The sequence below is a fragment of the Martes martes genome (genome assembly GCF_963455335.1).
Source record: "Martes martes genome assembly, chromosome: 13".
Lineage (NCBI taxonomy): Eukaryota > Metazoa > Chordata > Mammalia > Carnivora > Mustelidae > Martes > Martes martes.
The window spans coordinates 10,667,346-10,691,926 of record NC_137901.1 but is presented as its reverse complement, the minus strand read 5'-3'; the positions used below and the strand labels follow the sequence as shown (position 1 = coordinate 10,691,926).

Sequence of the window (24,581 nt, the reverse complement as noted above, 5' to 3'; positions counted from 1 at the left end):
TAGGAAGTAGCAACTACCCTGGGCCTCAGTTTCTTCACCTGGAAAATGAGGCACATTATGTATTTCCCTCACATTTTTTTTTTGAGAATTGGTCTAATTTTTATAATGATGCTAGAATCATGCCTGGGATTTTGTAAATATATGTTTGTTAAGAATAGTTTGATTATGTGGCATGTGAGTTCAGTTTTGCAGTATAGTTAAAATTCCAATAGGAACCGACAAGGGCATTTCAGGAGGAAGGGTCGATATGAACAAACTCTAGAAAATGTAATTTATATTTTGAAAGACAAGAAATTCAGAGTGTGAACAGGAAATGTGTGTATATATATACACATACACAATTGTGATCAAATCAAAGAGAGTGATAAATACCAGGCCAGTGAGTTTTGTACTTTTATGTGCTGGTATTGGAAAATCTATTGAAGTTTTTGGGTACTGAAGTCAGAAAACTGTGCTGTAGGAAATTTTGTCGGCTCTACCCTTTGCTGTGAATTCATCTCTGCCTAATGCCTGAAGCCTCCTGTGATCATGGTGTCACTGTCAGTGAGCAGAAGTAGAAAAAAAAATTCTCATTCTCAAAAAAGGAAGTATTCCACAATATTACAAATGCACTGACCTCTGAGTTTTGGCCTATGAGCCAGATTCTGTGAAAAGAATGAATGATCCACTGAGTCAGTAAGGATATGAGTGGACTCTAATGCAATCACCAGTGAAAGGAGTTGGTTCCTACTAGAAATGTCAATTTCCATCTTTTCACATGATGAGCAAGTTGAAAAAGATTATTATAAACACGGTTAGTTAGAGTTGTTATAAATACCTGGAGGAGTTAGAATAAAAGCTCCAATGTGATCAATAGTGTTGGGTAGCCTCCTCCTGAGAAGTGTTTACAAAATAGCGCTAGGGCCCTGGTCTCAAGTCTCTTATATAAACTGTGTTGCTTCCCAAATCTTCTGTCCATCTCAGCCCAGATAAGACCATCGAACTTGCAACTTTATTGGGTAAGTGGATTTACCACCCAGGACATTTAAAAAAATAAGTGTATAGTAAATTAAGCCTATTTTTTTTTTAAGTTTGGGAATAGGTTGTCTAATTAGGGAGGTACTGTAAATACATCCATGTTTATGTAAAGCATATAAAATCTTAAAATTTGACATATATAATTTTAATAACTATAAAATGTAATTGTACTTACAATAATTATAAAATACAAGTCATCTTAAATATGTAAATGTAGTATGTAGGGATTTAGAAAATTGTAAGATAAATTATTTCTAAATTTGTTTTAATTTTAAGCTTATTATGTGTCCAGATAGACAGATGTGTTTGAAAAGTTTGAGAACATCAGATATGTTAAATTTCTAAGAATATCAGCTATTTATAATTCCAAGTTCAAAGAAATGTTTAAAGCCAGTTTCTATAGGAGTCGTTGGTAGCAGGTCATCTGCATTCTGTTTCAGGGATTCCTTTGTACCATATAGTCTGTCCATAGGTTTCTAAATTAGTTTGATTTTGGATCTGGGGCAAGTGTTGCATGGTGAGAGTCTCTGAAAGTTTTATACTGACATTTTACTTTATCAAAAACCCTGGGTCCTCCCAATTCAAATTAAGTAGCTTAAGTTTAAATTCATCTGTATATTTATTATAATTTTATTATTATTTTAAACTTAGGAAATGCTTATAGGCAGTATTTCAGAATTATGTCTGGAATACAATGTATTCTAAAATACACATGACCAAATCAACTTCACAAGACATTTTAAGAGCTACTAATCATCCCTGTTAGGTTACAACTGAATAATCCATAGTGATTCATGTATACTTCATTCTTAAAATATGTCTACTTCCTAAGTCAACCAGAGGAAGACAATTGTCATATGATCTCTCTGATACGAGGAATCTGAGAGGCAGGGTCGGGAGTTGTGGGGAGAAGGGAGGGAAAAATGAAACAAGATGCGATCAAGAGGGAGACAAACCAGAAGAGACTCTTAATCTCACAAAACAAACAGGGTTGCTAGGGGTGGGGGGGGGTAGGGAGAGGGTGGCTGGGTGATGGACATTGGGGACAGTATGTGCTATGTTGAGTGCTGTGAAATGTTTAAGACAATTCACAAACCTGTACGATAATTCACAGACCTGGACCGCTGAAGCAAATAATATATTATATGTTAATAGCATTTTAAAAAATTTTTAAAAACTTAAAAAAATGCCTATTTCTTACCATATTAGATATTTGAAAATGGAGCAAAATGTTGGCTACTACTATTTACTGGCAGAAAATTAAAAGTTCCATTTTTGTGAAATCCAAATTGTTTTCACCTAGCTTCATTGAAAAATTCAAATCTATTGAGAACAATTTATTTCATAGTAAATATATATTTCTATATATACATATATACACATGTATACACACATACATACACACATTCAGTATTCTGAAACCTGTCTATATATCTTTAAAAATGTTTTATGACATATAATAGGCTCCTATGATTTCAAATGATGCCTAAGAAAAATTTTCATTTACTGGAACTGAAAACAAAGAACAATCTACTTTAAGCTTTACATTTTACAGACGAAAAAAGTGAGTTCCACAAGAGAAAATGTGTAAATAAGTTGTGAAGTGAAAATAAATGAAGAAAGAAAGAGAAAGAATGAGAAGGAAAGAGAAAGGAAGGAAGGAAGGAAGAAAGGAAAAAATTAAGTGAAGTAATGGTGGTGTGTTTCAAAATAAGTCTGCTCTCTGTTCTTTACATATCTAGTAATTCATCTGACATTAGGTTTCTTTTGTGTTGATGTGTCTGATACAGTAGTTATTAGCTACACAAAAAATTCCAGCTCATTCTCTTCATGTTTGTTTATATATCATGTTTCTTTATGCTATGATGAATAAAAATAAAAAAGTAATTGAAATGTGATAACCTATTCTATAGAATTACAAAAAAACAACTTTTCTTTATTGTATTGACAAAGAATAGAAGATTCACTGTGAATCCCCAGTGTTAGCAGATTTTTCAAACATCTGAGGAATTTGAAAGTAGAAAGCTTGAAGCTTACATTTTATTCTTTTAAAAAGACATTTAAATTATACAGAGCTCACAACATAAAAGCAGTAATTGATATAGTTAAAAGAAGATTATTTTTATCATTTCAAAATGGGAGGGATGTAGCAAAAGTTATTAAATATAATATATGGCAATGTTTAGACATTAGCAATTTATTGCAGGTCCTTACCTGACCAGAGCCTGCATTTTCACAAACATATGTGTCATAGTATTCAGAGAACTCAGGAGCATGATCATTAATATTAAGAACTTGCACATACACAGGAACTGCAGACGTTTGTTGCACATTGTCTGCAAATTGAATAAACAGAATGAAAATAAAGAATGTTAATGCTATCTTTAAGGGGGGAAAAAGGTCATGAAAATTTCAGTAGACACTGGGTGGCATATTTCTATTTTCCTTGAATAAAGGCTACCTGAGCACAGAATCTCTGTATCAATCATATATTTATCAAGAATACAGCCTAGGAAAAAGTGTTCTCGACACATTCAACTTAGCCAATACTTACCAAGTGCCTTTTCCTTGCCATAGACTATAGATAGAGCTAATGAGGAAAAGTAATGAAAAAGATGGTCAGGTTTAGGGACACCCTCCTAAAATCCAGCAACTGTTGAATATATGTATATTAATGCATTTAATTCATTTAATAATGAATTACCACCCTCCCTAACTTTACTGATAAAAACACTGTAAATGTAGTTCCACAAATTGCAGACCAAAGGCTGGTCTAAGGTCATAGCTGAAGTAGAAAGGGCAGTTTAAGAAGCCAGCAACAAGTGCTCTTAACAATGGCACCGTTTGGTAATAATTTTTAACAACAAAAACAGACAGAGAATAAGGATCTAAATAAATTTTAAAATAAACACATCCAGGTAAAGTTTTATGTATACATTTAGCTGGGAGGATTTTCTTATGAGCCAAGAAATACAGAAGCTATGAAGGAATGGGAAGATATGGTTAAATGCATTTTAAAATGCTGTCCTCTGCCCACACCCCCCCCCCAAAAAAAACAAGTAAAAAAAGCCACAAAAACAACAAGACACCAGCGATCTGGAAAAATGTTTGCATCAGAAGATGCAATTTTAATAGCTCTAATTTACAAATTCTGACAGTTGATATGAAAAAAAAGCAATTTGGGGAAATAATCACAAACTAGAAATTCATGGATGAGAAAATTCAAATGATCCACACCAGTTTTTCAACTTCGTCACTACTGATATTTTGCACTGGATAATTCTCTGTTTCAGGGGGCTCTCCTCTGCACTGTACAGTGCTTAGCAGCATCCCTGACTTCCAGGAACTCAATGCCAACAGCATTCCCCACACTTGTTGTGACCATCAAAATGGGCTTCAGACATTGTCAAAGGTATCAGGAGGCAAAACCGTCCCCATCTGAAACATGCTGCTCTTTCATAATATTCACACACACTCTGGCTCACAGAAGGGCAAGTAATGATGACTTAGTCTGGGGGTTCCATGTTAAATACAGTGGAGCACAGTGATTGTGGAGCACTGAGAAATAGTAGGGATGTAAACCTTTTCTGGAACTTAATCTGGCAGTAGATGGTAAGAGATAAGCCTCACTTATCTTTGACCCTGGAATTCCTTTGGGAAATCTATGCTACAGTCCAAGGCACTAGTATATTCAAAGAGTATGTGATCCGACTTATTTATTCCAGAATTTTTTTTTCATCTCAAATAACTGAAAATAACCCAAATGCATATCAAAAGGGAAATGAGAAATAAATTACAATCTCACTATGAAACTGTGTGTGCTTATTAAAAATGAATGAGCTAATGTAATAACCGTATGAATACAGTGAGCTTTAAAAATAGATTTTAATCTTGATCCTCAGTTTGACAAAGATGCTTAACCACTGTCTCAGTTGCCTTTCTGCAAACTGGAAAAGATACTAGTAACTAACCTTATAAGAGCTGTTATAAAGTTAAATTAATTAAAACATATAAAGCATTTATAAGATTACTTAGGATACACATACACAGTAAATGTTAAATATTATTATTTTATATATCTACTAATCAGCAGTGATAATACACAGCATTTTGCGAAATGATAAAGAAAGCAAGTTTCTGCTATTGTGTATTTGCATATCATTATTTTAAATGGTTTTTTTTAATTTCAAAAAATGCTGTGGGAAGGTACATACAATTAAAGAGTGAGAAGAAGCTTTCTTTGTTGTTTTAATGTCTTTATTTATAATATCCTCTTCTTATGTTATTGCAAAAGCATTATATTTGCAATTGTAATTTGTATGGGCAAATACATTTTTTAAAAAAAGGATCAATTCTCCCTTTTGAAAGCAAGGAAAAGACTTTCCCTCTTTGCTCTTCTTAAAGCATTTACCTTAGGAAACTTGTAATTTAAGTTCTCTCTCTCTCTCTCTTTTTTTTTAAATGTATGTAAACCCTTTAAAAGCTGAATAAATGTCTGCCAACTTCACAACACAGGCTTGTCTTTCTCAAGTACAGAAGCCAACTCTACGAAATATAATTATCAAGGAAAATAACACTCCTTTCTCCTAATTTCTGTTGGAGCCTCATTTCAGCAAAGCCTTTGACTGACGCTCAAAACCACGTTTTGTCATAAAGGTCTGAGAAATTTAGTTTTCCTTTGGATAAAGCCAGTTAGGAAAAACAGATGGTCATGTCATCTACCTAGTAAACATAGAGTGAACTATGTATGACACTCGGTATGAAGTCTTCCTACTTGAAGGCTAGTACTGGGTTATGTTGAGAACACGACGCTTGATTCTACAACAGGGTGAAATTTCTTTTTGACTTGGAAATCTCAGTAGTTGCTGTAATGCACCATCAAATTCTATTTGAATGCTTTTCAGTTATAAAACTGTTTTCTCTCTATTCCACTACTATGGAGTTGTTTTCTGGGATGGGATGGTCCTGTTTGTAACTATTTTTCCAACAAGTAACAGTTGCAATTATGACAGAAATTATGATTTCCAATTAATTAAAAATTATAATTAGCAAGGTTTACTACATACCAAAAAATCTAGCTCTTAGTTTTTATCATCTTAAGACTTATCGTAAGAATTATCATCTTGAGACTCTTCTTTATTGTGTTACGCTCAGGATAAAAATAGATAAATAAAACATTAAGATACAGAAATTTCCAGAGATTACAAGATAGAATTATTCAAAAATTAAGGCTCATATATTTTATGGCTTAAGCATACACCCACAGAACAACTTTTTGCTTAAGGAAGTAAAGCAGAAAAAGTATTGCACACACAAATAATTAAAAAAAAAGAATAAGAAATTTATTTAAAGTTTTTATATTTTCTAACCTGGAAATTCTATTTAGATTTAAGTTTAAATTAAAATTTTTATGGCTGTATAAAACATACGTATGTTTCACAGCTTCATTTAAAAGTAGTTAGTAGCTTTATTCACTTAGGTCGCATGCTGATAAATAGGTTGGTGCTTAATTTGGGAAGGTTTCCAGGAAAGATACTGAGTACAATGAACTTTATTTCCTGGGGAGACACATGTTAAAATGGAACATCTCTTTCCTATAATCAGCACAACTGTTCCACCGTAAATTTCAAGTTATTCACCTTGTGCAGCAAATGTTTGTAATAATTTGTGTGATTCCCAGTTTTATACCATTCAGATTGTTTGTCCATATTGCTACTGAAACTTCTATGGTCAAAAAATTATTTTTTTAAAGATCTGTTTGTTTATTTTAGGGAGAGAGAAAGAGAGAGCGTGAGCCGGGAGAGGGGCAGAAGGAGAGATACCCAAGCAGACTTGCTGCTGAGCACGAAGCCCAACTTGGGGCTTGATCCCACAACCCTGGGATCATAACCTGACCCAAAACCTAGAGCCAGATGCTTAACCAACTGAGCCACCCAGGCATCCCTCAAACAATTATTTTTGATATTGATACCACATTAATAAGAAATTGGCACATACAAATATTTTCTCCAAAACTGTTCTAAAATTAGTTCAATGATGTCGAATAAGAAAAAAAATTCATAGAGAGTAAAAGTACATGAAAATTGGTTACTTGGTGTTACAAAAGTTTCTTCAAACAAATTTTTCTTAAAATGAAACAAAAAAATTCAAAAAGTCTTCAAAGATGAGTTAAATATACACTAATTTTGTAGCTTTCTGAAAATGTTTATCTAGTTATATTTTACTTTGGAATTTCATTCCCAATGCTGTAACTTTCCAGCTTTATAATAAAAATAACAGTGGGAATATCATTTTTTATCTAAAAGTATTATTTTTTATTCTAAGAAAACTGATTTAAAATGCCAGGAGCAGAACAGCATGAACCGTATAATTCTTGTACTTGATAACAGTTCTAATCACTTCTTTCTGAAACAGTGATTAACTTCTAAGTATTAAATTCTGTGTAAAATAAATGTATTCAGTTTATATTCCATGCACCTTTCATAGGCATGTATAAGTTTGTTTTCCTTGACTGCATTTTTAATCTTCTTTTATTTATAAATTATTATTATTATTTTAAAGACTTATTTATTTGGGAGAGAATGAGAGAGCGCACATGTGAGCACGGGCCAGTGGTGGGTGGCAGAGGGAGTGAGAGAGAGAGATCTCTAGCAGAATCCCCGCTGAATGAGGAACTCCATGCGGGGCTGGATTCCCGGACCTTGAGATCATGACCTGAGCCAAAAACCTGGAGCCAGATACTCAACTGACTATACCACCCAGGCGACCCTAACTTATTGTTTCTAAATGTTTAAATGTGTTTTATTTTGCTATCTTCCAATATAAAACAATTATTATAATAAAAATATGTTCTGGCTTTAATGTTTCAAGAGAAAATTTATTTTAAAAAACATGTCTTTTTAAAAGATTTTTATTTATTAGAGAGGGAGAGAGAGAGTGCATGCATGTGCACATCCACAGGCGTGCACATATGTGTGGGGGAAGATGCAGAGGGACAGAATTTTGAGCAAACTCCCCACTGAGTGTGAGTTCCAGTCAGGGCTCGATTCCATGACCTATGAGATTATGACCTAAGCCAAAATCACAGGTCAGATGCTTAACCGACTGAGCCACCCAGGTGCCCCCCCAAAAAACATGGTTTTAACATAATTTTGCACAATAAGACACTGTTCTTCAAAGTCTATTCAAAAAAGTAATCATCTCCCAAACTCCTCTTCAATGACTATAACATCACCTGCCACACATGCTTTCATCAACAAATGAATATGGATGAAGCAACAGCAGCGAATGCCATGAGCTCACCTCAGAACACAGTCAGGACATGTATCAGAGGGGAATTTAGCTAACATACTTAGAGAGATTATCAACTGTTTGGCCCTGAGGAGGTCATACAACATGAACTGATTTAAACCTTACGAGTCACTAAATAAAATAACTTTGTAATTAAACCTTATTTTTTAAGACTAAAAATAGAAGAGAGTTTGACTTCTTTGCCAATTTGAACACCTTTTATTTCTTTTTGTTGTCTGATTGCTGTTGCTAGGATTTCTAGTACTGTGCTGAACAACAGTGGAGAGAGTGGACATCCTTGTCGTGTTCCTGATCTCAAAGGAAAGGCTGTCAGTTTTTCCCCACTGAGGATGATATTTGCTGTGGGTTTTTCATAGACAGATTTCATGAAGTTGAGGAATGTTCCCTCTATCCATATACTTTGAATCGTTTTAATCAGGAACAGATGCTGTATCTTGTCAAATGCTTTTTCTGAAGATGACATGATACTTTATATGGAAAACCCAAAATACTCTACCCTCAAACTACTAGAACTCATACAGCAAGTCAGTAATGTGGCAGAATACAAAATCAATATATAGAAATCAGTTGCTTTCTTATACACTAACAATGAAAATATAGAAAGGAAAATTAGAGAATCGATTCCACTCACTACAGCACAAGAACCATAAGATACCTGGGAATAAACCCAACCAAAGAGGTAAAGGATCTGTACTTGAGGAACTACAGAACACTCATGAAAGAAATTGAAGAAGATGCAAAAAGATGGAAGACAATTCCATGCTCATGGATTGGAAGAATAAGCATTGTTAAAATGTCTATACTGCCTAGAGCCATCTATGTTTTCAATGTCATCCTAATCAAAATTCCACCAGCATTTTTCAAAGAGCTGAAACAAACAATCCTAAAATGTGTATGGAGCCAGAAGAGACCAGGAATTGCTAAGGAAATGTTGAAAAAGAAAAACAAAACTAGGGGCTTCATGTTGCCTGATTTCAAGCTTTACTACAAAGCTGTGATCACCAAGACAGTATGGTACTGACACAACAACAGACACATAGACCAGTGGAACAGATTAGAGATCTCAGATATGGACCCGCAACTCTATGGTAAAATAATCTTCAACAAAGCAGGAAAAAATATACAGTGGGAAAAAGACAGTCTCTTCAATAATTGGTGCTGGAAAAAATTGGACAGCTATGTGTAGAAGAATGAAACTCTACCATTCTCTTACACCATACACAAAGATAAACTCAAAATGGAGAAAAGACCTCAACGTGAGGCAGTAATCTATCAAAATCCTAGAGGAGAACATAGGCAGTAACCTCTTCGACATGGGCCACAGCAACTTTTTTCAAGATATGTCTCCAAAGGCAAAGGAAACAAAAGTGAAAATGAACTTTTGGGACTTCATCAAGATCAAAATCTTCTGCACAGCAAAGGAAACAGTCAACAAAACAAAGAGGCAACCCACAGAATGGGAGAAGATATTCACAAATGACAGTACAGACAAAGGGCTGATATCCAAGATCTATAAAGAACTCCTCAAACACAACACACACAAAACAGATAATCACGTCAAAAAATGGGCAGAAGACATGAACAGACACTTCTCCAAAGGAGACATACAAACGGCTAACAGACACATGAAAAAAATGTTCATCATCATTAACCATCAGGTAGATTCAAGTCAAAACCACATTGAGATACCATCTTACACCAGTTAGAAATGCCAAAATTAATAAGACAGTAAACAACAAGTGTTGGAGAGGATGTGGACAAAGGGGGACCCTCTTACACTGCTGGTGGGAATGCAAGTTGGTGCAGCCACTTTGGAAAACAGTGTGGAGATTCCTTAAGAAATTAAAAAATAGAGCTACCCTATGATCCCGCAATTGTACTACTGGGTATTTACCCCACAGATACAGATGTAGTGAAAAGAAGGGCCATCTGTACCCCAATGTTCATAGCAGCAATGGCCACATTTGCCAAACTGTGGAAAGAGCCAAGATGCCCTTCAGCAGATGAATGGATAAAGAAGATGTGGTCCGTATATACAATGGAGTATTATGCCTCCATCATGAAGGATGAATACCCAACTTTTGTATCAATATGGATGGGATTAGAAGAGATTCTGCTGAGTGAAATAAGTCAAGCAAAGAGAGTCAATTATCATATGGTTTCACTTACTTGTGGAGCATAAGGAATAACGCGGAAGACATTTGGAGATGGAGAGGAGAAGTGAGTTGGGGGAAACTGGAGGGGGAGACAAACCATGAGAGACTGTGGACTCTGAGAAACAAACTGAGGGTTTTGGAGGGGAGGGTGGTGGGGGTTTGGGCGAGCCTTGTGGTGGGTATTATGGAGGGCACACATTGCGTGGAGCATGGGGTGTGGCGCATAAACAATGAATTGTGGAACACTGAAAAAAATAAAATGGAACAAAATTTTTAAAAAGAGTAAAAATAGAAAGCAAGTATAATTTCTCACATTCTCAGTAAGAAACAGTGTGGCATAGCATGGCATAGGATTAAGATGGGCTTTAGAATCAGATATAGTTGTGATCAATCTGTCGCTTCATTATTTAGAAGCTGGGCAAATAAACCGTGTAAGTTTCAGATTCATCTTCTCTGAAACAGGAATAATGTTTGCTTCACATTATTATTAAGACCTATAAAAATGCTGCTAACTGTAGAATATTACACAAAGTATACATGCAGATATATACCTTTTTTAACCATATATATATTTATTTGCAATACAAGTATCTATTTAATAAAATATAATTCCTCAAAACTCAATAATACTCACAACACCTTGTAAAATATGTATTTTATAAACAAATACCTAAACATACAAGAATTGACAAAGGTAGAGTTTTTTTCCTTGTGAATCACAAAAGGTACCCAGTTTTTATTGCCATTGTTTTATTTTTATTTTCCTTAATATATAAACCATTATAATATCTATGGTCTTTAGTGCAAGTTTATATAATAAGTAATATTGTAAACTACGAATTGAAACAGTTCTATTTCCTGAATACCATATGCTCGCACACCCACTCACATACATAAACACGTTACAAAGAACACTTGGAGCCACTGTTTTCCTTAATAAGGTGAAACTGTTGAGGAGCAATAGTTCAGTAAGAACTCAAGTCTCACTGACTCTTTGGGTATCACCTCTGAACACAGCATGTAGTGAGATAATTAAATTGATTAGATAATGCATTTTGTAGTATATATGCAAATATACATACCTATGTCAAATTAATAATTTTGGGGGATAGCAGCTATCTTGGAACCCAGAGATTTGTGTGACTGTTTTTATTTCATTTTGTGATACTACATTTACCTCCACTGTATTAAAAAGAGGGCGGGGGTGGGGCGCCTGGGTGGCTCAGTGGGTTAAGCCTCTGCCTTCAGCTCAGGTCCTGATCCCAGGGTCCTGGGATCGAGCCCCACATCGGGCTCTCTGCTCAGCAGGGAGCCTGCTTCTCCCTTCCTATCTGCCTGCCTCTCTGCCTACTTGTGATTTCTCTCTCTGTCAAATAAAAAAAAAAAAATTTAAAAAAAAAAAAAGAGGGCGGGGCAACACAAAGATACTTCAAGCAATGTCTCTCCAGAGATCTCCATGACATCTTTTTGATAAAAAGTAATCATGTAATTAATGGGATTTGGGTATAACTGGCTTATTTTACAAACTCTTCCTATTAATCAATCATTCATCCTTTTTTGTATTCATTCATAAAATATTAGTTTTTTTGTCTCAGAATACACATAATACATTTTAAAGATTTTGCTCTCTAATAATGCATATTGTAGCCTTTCTAATTTAACAAAAAGTAAATGATATATTCTTACAAAAAATCCCCCTTGTACATAAAGTAAACTTACATATGTATATAAAATGAATATAAAAATGTTTATATGCATTTATTAAACATGCTTTTGTAATAGCTGAAAAAACATTTTATAGAGAAACCCATTTTCAAAGATGTCCACCCTTCCCTTGAACTGATTTGAATTCCTTTCTCTCAACAGGTTTGTAAATAGTGATACTATAAATAATTTGTTCTCAGAAAACCCAATGAATAAAAGCTTTTTGCTTTTAGAATAAGCATCTTTGTGTTTTCTGACACCGAGAGCCTTGGCATTCTTCTGTTGCAGCAAGCGTTTATTCCCTGTAACGTTCCTCCTCAGTCTTTGTTGGTAAGTTAAATGGAAAATTCAAACCCAGACTTAGACCCCCTGCAATGTTTCCATAGAGGTATTCAAGGCATGACCAAAAAAAATATGCAAGAGATGCTTTCCAGTCTACCATATCCCCAGCCACCACTCAATACTAAGGAATAAGATATATTTATACAGGTTTAAAAAAAAGCTGGAAAAGTAAACAAGATTATTAAAATTTACACAAAATCAGTTATAAAGGATGCATTCTAGAATATTTCATATTTACAAATTTAATTATCTACTGAACTATAACTATCAATTAAATAAAGGGGATGATCCTGATAAGCTTTTATATTGTGTTATACCTATTCCTTCGAGATCAAATTAATTAATATGGTTGACTTCATACCAAATCGATTGATAATTTTGGAGACACTATCCAAGTAGTAAATTAGGATGATTTTATCTACTTTTTACAACCTGAAAATGGAATCACCTGCCTATCTCTGAAACAAAAACCAAAATAAAAAAATAAAAAAAAAATAAAAACACACAACAACTGGTCCCCACTGATTACTGAAGAAGTGACCATTAGCACAGCTTCCACTATTAGCTTAATTTGAAAATGTCTGACTGTGATTTACCAATGGATATTTGTTGTTTGAATCCTTCATATTCTTTCCCATAATTTCATTGAAATGTGATTATTTTTAAGTGCCTAAAGTTTTAAAAGGCTGTGCCGGAGTGTTGTCCTGTCCCTAATGTCCAAGATTATAGTTAACATGTTGTTCCAGAAATAGAACAAGGCACAGGCATTCTGTGTTTTATTTCTAGAATAGTCCTCTCGTGAACTAATACAGTCAGTCTAAACCGATCATGGTTAAATGGTATGATATTACTAGTCAATTTTAAATTACTTTAAATTTAAAATTTTAATTCTCACTCATTAGGTTTACTATCCCTTGGATGGCAGTAAAAGAATGTATAACATTAATTAAACATTTCTCTAAATTAAAAAAAATTTCTCTAAGGGACAGATTCCTATGAAATAAGTATTATAATTCCTTTCCACCTATATGTATTTTTTAAGGGTCAATTTTTTGGGGAGGTAATGTATATAAGACTTTCTTTTTTCATTAAAATCATAACTTAAATGAGAACCCATAGAGAATATCTATTAAATATACCTCAGTTAAAAAATCTTGCAAAATTTGTTTAATTTGTCACAATAAAAAGTCTTAAAATGTTTAGTGGTAAGTGTATAAATAAGATCTAATAGGAATGAACAGACATTGGTTTATAAAATAATAAAATAAAATACACATACATGAATTGACATACATATCATTTAACTCCAATTCCAACAAATTTTAAGCTAGCTTCTTCCCCTACGTTTGGAGATTATTGAATGGTTTAAATATATGCTGAACCAATGTGTGGTCCTAAATGAGTACTTACATTTTTCTGTGGCTGTAATACTTAGGTTGTACCAAGCACTAATCTCTCGATCAAGAGGATTAGTTGTGACGATTGTGCCATTGTCATCAATACTGAACACTTTGCTTCTGGTCATAGAATACCTGCACACACACATACACATACATACACACACATACACACAGAAAAAAAAAAGTTTCACTTAATTTTATTATTTTATCTGTATAATTGTGATATGTAAAACATTTTAGAGGCAATTAGACAAATTAAAATGCATGCTCCATATAGCAAATGTAATGCTGAACATTTTTTTAGAAAGGTGCATGCATATATTTAAGATTCAACTCAGTGAGGATTAAAAAGAAAAAAAAAACTACGCAAAAATGGTCTCAGATTTAAACTGATGCATCCCAAATCCAAACGCATGTAATTCATTCTCAATCCCAAAACAAACTTTGAATAAGTGAATGATTTAGCTAAAAAGAAATGGTACAACGTCATTTGCAAAATTAAGAGAAGCACAAATAACTAGTGGTAAAAATTACTGCCTGTTAACTTTTTTTTTTTTTTCCCTTTGAAGTAACACAAAGCATATCCTCACTCTAAACTGCTGAGTCTCTTTCCTAGACCATATTGATGCTGCTAACCCTGTGCGGTTATACTATAATTACCTGATTGCTGATATATGAGAAATGTTTGATTTTATTTGTTTAAAGAAAACTTTTTGATAATATTTGATAAAAATGAGATGTGTGTGTGTGTGTGTGTGTATGTGTGTGTGTGTGTGCATCCCCCGAAAGTAATGATATTAGATGGAATATGATGTTAGAGCATTCATGGAAAGAAGCCAGATAATAGAATTCCCTCATGCAAAAGCCTGGAAAATGATCTCAAACTCCACAATGAAAGGAGCCTTTGAAGTACTCAGCATGTCTTATCTGCTTGCAAATGATTAATAATAAAAATTAAAGAAGAGTAATAACTTGGGTTCAATGATGACTTTCCATTGCACGTATATTCCTGAAGACTTTGATGAGACATCAATGAGGTTTGCCATAATTATATGGCAAGAGATGAGAATATTTTAATCTTGAATTGACAGGTCTCTAAAAATATCACACTGATTTGTAGACTGGTGTTCAGGGGAGAATTAAAATAGAAATTGCAGAGAATTAACCTTTAAGGAATTTAGTTTTACCTCTACTCCATTTTAAAACTTTATAAGCAATTTACTGACATATCCACAAATGGTCACATTTCCTACTTAAGAGATTTGTTGACGGAGAGCAATAATAGTTTAACAGTTAATATTTTGTATTGAACATCTAGAATATCCTGTTTCTATAATAAACCATTCCAAATAAAGCCAATCAAATGTTTGACATAATTTTCAAATAAAAGTTTTTAAAAATCATGACTTCATCATCAGTAACATTTTAAGTAATAGTCAATACACCCCATTAGGAAAGATATGTGCAACACATTTTAGAAAGAGCCTGAGCTAAAAAGCTTAAAATGTGAAGTTATGATGTTTGGTTCATTGTCGAATTCCTTTTTATGGACCTCTTCATTCCTACAGAAATGCTGAATGAATACCATGTGACTGTGGCACTGTTTCCCGTTGCCAACAGCTCTTGCCTGAATGACAAACAAATGTTCTACACCCATGCTCCTCCAGATGCCTGTGCCTCTTGTTCTTAATCCTCGCGTGCCTCTACACAAGCTCTGTTCCCACTTCACAGACAAAGCGACTGAGACGCGTTAAAGCCAGCCCATTTACAAAAGCTGGATTTTTCCAAGTAGGCTGCAGATCCACTGGGTGTTTCAAGGATTTTTAAGTGCTTCCATTAGAACACAGATGAAAGATGTTTAAAGACAGCCTCTCCCACAGGAGAACACTCCTGACATTCCTGAATACCCACAAAGCTCTCCCTGTTTCTCACACACATGACTACTCAGGTTACTTATCTTTTTATATGAATGTTGGTAGTTTCCTTGACAGAACTTCAAGGAATTGGTCTGAATTCATTGGCTTGGAGTCCTTCATAGTATTTCCCTACAATATTGTTTAATGTGTATAGGATTAAAATTTATGTTCCTTCTTTCATTTCTGATAATGTTAATTTTTGTCCATTCTTCCCCCCTCCCTTTGGTTGTTTTGCTAAAGATTGATCAATTTCAGGTCTAATTATTGCATTCTTTCTTCATACCTGCACCCCATTTTTCTTAAATATTTACCACAAAGTTTATAATTCGTACCAAAGCATATTTTCTCATGCTTTTCTGCACTTAACAGTGACATCAATGGCAAGAATAATTTGTTAAGCTGGTTTATCTCACCGAAGACTCACTGAAACTAAGCCTGAGAATCTCCTCACTTCAGAGAAATACCAGATAATTCTTACATGGAAGGAAAAACTAAGTAATGTGAGTTATCTGAATTACGTATAAGGTAATTTGTCTACTATGTGCTAATTTATTTCCCCCAAACAGGGAATATCCCTGAAGGCAAAGTAAAATGCCCTTTATTTTCCTTTGGTTTCCATATGTTTTTGCCTTGTAATGAGTATTAAGGAAGATGTACCACATTAAAACTCAAATTGAAATCATTTAGCATTTGATTTCAAACATTTTTTTAAGATGTTTTGCTTCCAAAACAAAACAAAACAAAACAAAAACAAACAAACAAACAAACCTGGGGCGGGTGTATCTACTAGAATATGTTCAAGTAGCTATTTTCATCCTAACAAACATATGAAAAGCAGTCTTAATGAAAAGGCAACTCTAAATGAAACAATGTCCATATAAGACATTTAAAAATATTGTTTTGATAAGCACTAACAAAACATTTTAACGTAATTAATTTCAGTCTAAATGTAAAAATTGTTAGCTAAAATATTCTTGGTAGAAAATAAAGTAGGGGCGCCTGGGTGGCTCAGTCAGTTAATCATCTGCCTTCTACTCAGGTCATGATCCCAGGGTCCTGAGACTGGGCCCCAAATCAGGCTCCTTCCTCACGGGGGAGCCTGCTTCTCCCACCACCTCTCCCTCTGCCCTTCCTCCCATGCCAGTTTGTGCTCTCTCTCTCCCTAATAAATAAAATCTTTTTAAAAAATAAAGAAGGGAAAGAAAGTAAGTAACCACCAATAGTGATAATATAAAACACATAACCCCAGTTAATATTTGGGCGTGGCTCACTTATTTGACTCATAGAGAGGAATATTTTACTTATAGTAAACTTACAAGTCAAGTAATTTTGTATTATTTTTAAATCACACCATATTTTTAGCTATATTCATAGATATCACTGTCAAGCACTGATCATCTATGACCTTAATTATGCCACTATGATTAGATATTTAAATTGTTTCTAACACTTAATTGTTATAAATGATAATATAATAAACATCTTAATCCTTAAAGCATTTTTTTAGAATTATGTATTCTTTAGTATTCTCAAAAGAACAATACATAGGTGAATATATAGACTAGTTTAAAAAATCTAAATAATTCATTTACTGGATTATAATTATATACATATAATACCACACATGTACTTACATTTATTATGAGAAGTACTATTACTAGATATAACTACATCTACATGTGAGAAGGCAGTGTTTTATGATTAGGAATTACATTGGAAAAGTGGGATCATTCTTCTGTCTCAAAAATTTAAAGAAGCTTCTTTGTATCATTCCCTGTACAAAGTGCAAAGCAACAGCCATCATCTTAATAAATACATGGAAGTTAGTAAAATTCTCGGAACTCTGAAGTGTGGAGCACAGGAGAGTAAGGGAAGGAGGTGGAAGGAAACATGTAGCAGGTTTTGTTTTTATGTCTCACCAGGTCTACAGTCAAATACTGGAAAAAAAAGAAAAGAAAATATAGTACCTGAAAATAACAGACTAGATTAATAAGTGATAAGTATTGTTTAATTGCAACACAGAAACGTACTTATTTCTAGCTGACTGAACTTACTTCATTTCTATTTCTTAAGTGGTATTGTGTGAAAGCTTTCTCAATTTTTGACTATCAAGTAGTATTTAATTTTGGTGAGCTTCACCACACTTCAGTCAGCTTTGCTCCTGACTTGGCGTAATCAATGGTTTCTTTTCCCTCACTACTTAACCCAAACTAGTAGAGTTGATTTCACTGAATTTTGGCTGGCGATTGCCTATTTCTCTTTCAACAGCAATTGCTTATTTCGCTACAGCTTTATCAATAGTGAGTTTCCTGTTTTAACTGGTTTAAGTTGTTGCAAATTTAGTAAGTACCATATAGAGGAATACAGATTTATCTTTATTACACTTCTGTGAAATTATATTTTCAGGCGAATTTGTATGCACTCATTGAATAATACGAAGCTGGCTTTCCAAACATACCTGACAGGTGACTTCCTCTGATCTGGATCTATGGCAGACACCACGCCTACAAATGATCCAAGTGGGCTTTCTTCGAAGATTTCAAACAGGTAATATGGGACCAGGAAAACAGGAGGCTCGTCTTCATCTTCCACCTGGACCCTAATAAAAGTGGTGGAAGCTTCAACATGGTGTTCCACGAGCTTCTCATCAACGTGGCGGTTTTTAACATTTGCTCTAAAACGATATTGGTTCTGCTGCTCAAAATCCACCCTCTACAAAGAAATACAATATACAAAAGAAGAAACGGCTTCAGTAACCCAAGGCACTATTTAGAAAAAAAAAAAGTTCGGGTTATTAAGTCTCAGTCGCTTTTCAGTCAGGTTTCGCTTCTTATGGACTTGGTTGGATCCCTCTGGTATTATCATTAAGCAGCTGCAGAGCAAATCCCTGTAAGTGCTTTGTAATTTATTTCTGTTATAAAATGTTTTGGAATAGTAACGACATTTTTTAGGATTAAAATTATACTTCTCTGGGCATAAATATCCTATGGAACTGAGAATTAATTTCTTTTAAGATCTTTCCAAAATGTCCTCTAAAAATCTTTAAAAACATAATAAAATAAAAAAAAAAAACTGTTCTACAAATAATTTGAGACTCTGTAATAATTCTGTCTAATTTCTAAGTTCCTCTGCTTCCTAAGTCATAAATCACAGGTTCTCATTTCAATTACTTAATGAAGCAATAACTAACTGGCTAAACAAAATAATTATACACATTTCTGATTTGATTTTGTATTCTTCTGCAAAGTAAATATGGTAAATATATCTACCTTTTTTAATATAACTATTCCTTCTTGCGTCTTATTATTAGTAATTATGTCAAATGTTTGTGAATCATCTTCAATGCTGTAATCCATTTCTGCATTCTCTCCAATGTCATTATCATATGCCATGATTTTTCCTATTGAAGTCCCAGCAGGTGCAGATTCAGAAACAGTCAAGCGGTATAAACCTTTAAAAACAAAATTCAAGATATTTCATATAAATAATAAACATAAGAAATTCCCAATTTTAGCACCCTTTTTTTTGTGGACTATGGGAAAACCCATACTCTTACTTTCTACCAGTTACTTCTTCTAAATCAGTATCTGTCTATTACTTCTTTATTTTTGTAATCTGTATTTTGTATTTCCCTAATATCCTAGCTGAGCATCTATTAATGTCTCTCAAATATAATTTAGTGAGTCTTAGCACCAATAAATATAATTTCCAAATTCTTATTCATCTGTATACTTTGTTGATATTGTTGGATTTTTTTTATTATATACTCCAACCATCCCAATTAAATTTGATAAAAATAATTTTCAGTTTCACTTAAGCAATCTCTTAAATCTAAAGTTACTAGTAAATGTAAATGTGGATTAGAGATGAGAGAGAATAAAGCAAATAAGTGAGTTTTAAGTGTAACAGTTTGATTTTTAGATTCTGAGCTGAGTGCAGGAGCCATAGTGGAAATGAGGGGGAGGGGAAAGGATCCATAGGAGTTAGTGAGTGAACAAAGCAGGAAAACCATGATGGAGTCAGATGACCCCACTGTTTTGGCCACGTGAAAACAATGGAAGTTATATTTGAAACACATAGATGTAAATAAAAATAAACAAGCTCTGCTTCTTTTATTTTTCAGAAGTAACTTGCCTAAAACTGATAAAAAGTTAGCCATTTGTAAATTATTATTTGTGGTTTATGGTAAAATGTGGGAATAATCATATATATCAATATTCTAAAGAATGAAATTTGGCGGCCTGGATGGCTCATTTAGTTTCAGTGTTTGAATGTGGGTCAGGTCCTGATCTCAGGGTCCTGGGACTGAGCCCCACCTGGAGTCCCATGTTGGGCTCCCTGCTCAGGGAGGGCCTGCTCCTCCCTCTGCCTCTGCCCCTCCCCCCACTCATGCTCTCGCACCCACACTTTCTCTCTCAAATAAATAAAATCTTTAAAAAAAGAAACTTGGTAGAATTTTAAAAAGGAGCACATAATAAAAATTTTCCTTAAAGAGATTATTTATTTTCTTAGAATATAGCAAGTTACCTCACAGACTGCCTTGTGAGATGTCCTTTCTTTTTAACATGGGAGAAATGTTACTTAAAAGTTATTATTTTTATTATTTTCAGGAAGTAACAGCTTAACTCTGTTTCAAGGTGTTTGTTTTGTTTGGTTTGGTTTGGTTTTTTTCATTGTGGGAAAATGTATACTTGAGAAAATAGGATTTCAGGAAGAGCAAGCCAAAAGGCCACAAAACCAGGGGCTGAAATTTTCCAGTGACAAAGAGTAGGTCAATTGCCTGGTGTTGGTTTGTCCATGAACAAGGGGTAGAAAGCTAGTATGTAACTCCAAGAGGTAATGGAAAAGGACTGAATGATGGCAAATTATTTAGGACAATGGAAGTTATATTAAGGCCTGTGACTTTTTTCTCTGAGTGACATGGTAGACATTGAAGTGATATGAGCTGATCTGCATTTCAGTAAGATCATTAAAGTCGTGTTGGAAGTAGACCAGAGAACAAAGGTGGAAGCAGAGAGACTAGATGTGAGTCTATGGCAATAGCGGAGACAAATTAAGAGGGTAGCATGATCCAAGGTTGCAAATAAAATTGGTGAGAAATGTTCAGATTATGGATATTTTTAAAAGGTAGAGCCAACAGGATCCGCAGAGGATTGAGTTTTGGATGAGAGAAAGAACAGAGGGGAAGCTGACTTCAAAATCTTTAAACAAAGTAGGTTTCTATTATCAGGAGAAATTGTGTGTGTGTGTGTGTGTGTATGCACAGAATACTGAAAATCAGGAACTAGCAGGAATTGTGCAGAATTGATCATCACTTCAGTCTGAGTTAGAAATTAGAATTGACCTAGCTTTGACCCAGAGTAATCCAACTGGATTGTTTGAATTGAACTGAATTTGCATTGAATGGGTGAGATTTTGCCCTCAGCAATGTGAAACTTGGATTTGATAGTCATTGAGATGGGAAAAGCTGTAAAAAGAAGAGGCTTAGAGGACGAGTCAGGCATGATCAGGAACTCAAATATATGTCAAATTTAAATGTATGTGACATTTAATGAAGACACCAAGTAGACAGTTGGATATCCACGTGTGGGCTTCATTGGAGAGGTTCATCCTGGAGGTATATATCTGGGAGTTGTCAGCGTAGAGATGGAATTTCAAGTCTTGTGGCCAGATGAGAACATCAGAGAGTGAAGGCAAAAGGAAGAGAAATGAGGTCCTAAGGCCTGATAGCAGAAATACACCAAACTTTACAGTACACAGAGGTGAAGACAAAGCAAGGAAGACTATTAAAAAGTGCCTGGTGAGATAGAAGATAAAGTACATAAGAATAGAGTAATCCTATCAGATGCTGCTGAAAAATCACACTATATTAGGACAGAGAATTGACTGGATTTCGCCGCACATGATAGAACTGACCAGATCAGTATGGTCAATTAGTGTGCAAAAACCGAACTGGAGTGGGCTCCAGAGATTTTGAAAGACTGTGAACAGGTTGATGAGTTTGACAACACGGTAAAAATTCTTTTCTCTAAAAGAAAAGAAAAAAGCATGACTAGCTAGATGAGGAAGTGGAATCAATAATGTATTTTATTTTGTTTTTAAGATGAAAACAAGATGTTTGAATGTTTGAATGGTAATGGTAATTAGAAGGCAGAGTGGATAACCCTTGACTGTAAGGTGAGGGGAGGGTGTGCGTATCAGAGGAGATATGCATTAAATATTTAACATGAGAGGAAGACAATGGGATTATAAAAGGGAAAGTAGTTTGAACAAGAGTAAGGAGGTCAGCATGCTTCTGTTCTGGAAGAACAGTCAATACACACATTTTCACATGATTATGGTGTGGGACAAAATAGAAAGAACTATTTTAAAGAGTGAGGCAACTTCATGGTGCTAGAATCATGTTCATCCACACTCAAGTTTGAAAGTAGTAATGCTGTCATCTTACATGTGGGGTCTGGGTAGCTATAAGAATTTTAGAAAGTATTTTAAATATTCTAATTTATTCAGATATATATATCAATATAGACATATGTATACATTGTTATTTATAATTATAGATTGTTTATCAATGTTCACAGATATATATTATATTCACACATTGTTATAAATTATATACGCACACTGAAGTTTATATATATATGTGTGTATATATATATATATATATATAAAACAATGTTAAAGTCAAAAAAATTAAAAGAAATAAGGATGGCAGCAGAAGCTTCAAGGACATTTTTGTGTCAACAAACATATCTTGGGGGTACTGCCTTCGAGAGTCTTCAATTATTATTTCACATCCATCGGAATAAAACATAGACTAGCGTTATTCAATATATTCACCTACTATTTTTCTACATTTATTATGTGGCAGTCATTTTATGAAATCCTGGGTATTTCAGATTTAATTACACATCACCTTCTTGTCTCTAGGACACACACTTTGTAGAGATAGTCACATACATAATGCATTTAATACCCTGGTGATGAAGGACACAGACTGCTGCTTTGTTGCCTAAATTCCATCCAAAGAGGAGCTGTTTCATTGACTCATAAAGAAATGAGGAGATATGGCTCAAATGGTACAAAGGTGCAATGATGTAGGATGAATAAGTTTAGAAATCTAGTGTATAGCTTGGTGACTATCGTTCATAATACTACATTGTATAGGGAATTTTCTGAGAGAACATCTCAGGTGCTCTCACCCCCCCCCCCACAAAGTAACAATGTGAGGAGATAGATATATTAATTAGTTTGACTGTAGTACTGATTTCACAATGTATATGATAGCAAAACATCATGTTGTGTACCTTAAATATATACAATATTTATTTTTAAAAAGTGGCCACATTAAACTGAAAAATCTAAAATTTGACAATAGCACAGAAATAAACATCCAGATTTCTAATATTTTTTGAAAAGTCAGAAAATCTGATAACTTTGGTTCTGGCACAAATAAGCTGAACTGAATCTTGTCTGTATCACTCAGAGGTGTGTGTGTGTGAGAGAGAGAGGGAGAGAGAGAGAGAAACAGGGAGAGAGAGTTCCACTTTTCTCTTTGATACATGCTTATATATTCCTCCTATCATGATAATGGCTCATGATATCTAAAATTGCTTGTCAATGTATTTCTGTAGCTAAGACAGAATTCTCTGGTGGGGGAGGGAGTCCAAAGAAAAAAACAATTTCTCCTAAGAATTTCACAAGAAATTCCTTCCGAAGCTCACCAAGTGATTTAACTTGTATTATATCTTAAATTATGAGAGCAGTTGTAGCCTATTCATGCTACAAAAGTAAAAGATACCCACACATATATGGTCAATTAATTTATGACAAAGGAGCCAAAAATATGCAATAGGAAAATGTCAGTTTCTTTAATAAGTGCTGTTCAAAAAAAATGGACAAACAAATGCAAAATAATGCAACAGAACCATTATCTTACATCATACACAAAAATTCACTCAAATGGATTAAAGACTTGAACTAACACCTGAAGCCATAAAACTCTTAGAAGAAAACACAGGGAGTAAGCTCCTTGACCTAGATCTTGGTGATGATCTTTTTAACCTGACACCAAAAATAAAAGTAACAAAAGAAAAAATGAGTGGACTATATCAAACTAAAAAGCTTCTGCACAGCAAAGGAAACCATCAAAAGAATGAAAAGGTAACTTACTGAATGGGAAGAAATATTTGCAAATCATATATCTGATAATGGACTAATATCCAAAAAACATAGGAACTCATAGAACTCAATATCTAATAATAATATTAATAATTGACACAAGATTTGAATAGACATTTTTCCAAAAAAGGCATACAGGTGACTAATAGGGACATGAGAAATGCTCTATATCATTAGTCATCAGGGAAAAGCAAATCAAAACCACAATGAAATATTACCTCACACCTGTTAGAACAGCTATTATTCAAAAGATCAGAAAGAACAATGTGTTGGTGAGGACATGTAGAAAAGGGAACCCCGTGCACTGTTAGTGGAAATGTAAATTGGTGCAGCCACTATGGAGAGCGGTGTGGGGGTGTTTTGAAAAATTAAATCTAGAACTACCTTCTGATCCAGCAATTCTACTTCTGGGTATTCATCCAAAGAAAAGAAAAACACCTTCGGGAGGGAGACAAACCATAAAAGACCCAATCTCAAAAAACAGACTGAGGGTTGCTGGGGGGAGGGGGGACGGGAGAGGGTGGTGGGGATATGGACATTGGGGAAATTATGTG

At 34.3% G+C, this 24,581-nt stretch overlaps 1 protein-coding gene across 1 annotated transcript in view; it reads right to left on the bottom strand.

Annotated features, from left to right (window-relative positions):
• Positions 1-24,581, bottom strand: part of CDH19 (cadherin 19) — a gene marked incomplete at its 3' end in the record, with an annotated part of 93,706 nt that overhangs the window by 25,302 nt on the left and 43,823 nt on the right. The window contains exons 6-9 of the mRNA XM_080821973.1: positions 19,116-19,297; positions 18,305-18,558; positions 13,941-14,062; positions 3,232-3,353 (exon numbers count right to left, since the gene is read on the bottom strand). Of these exons, the coding sequence (XP_080678099.1) occupies positions 3,232-3,353; positions 13,941-14,062; positions 18,305-18,558; positions 19,116-19,297 (680 nt within the window). The remainder of the gene's footprint in view (positions 1-3,231; positions 3,354-13,940; positions 14,063-18,304; positions 18,559-19,115; positions 19,298-24,581) is intronic.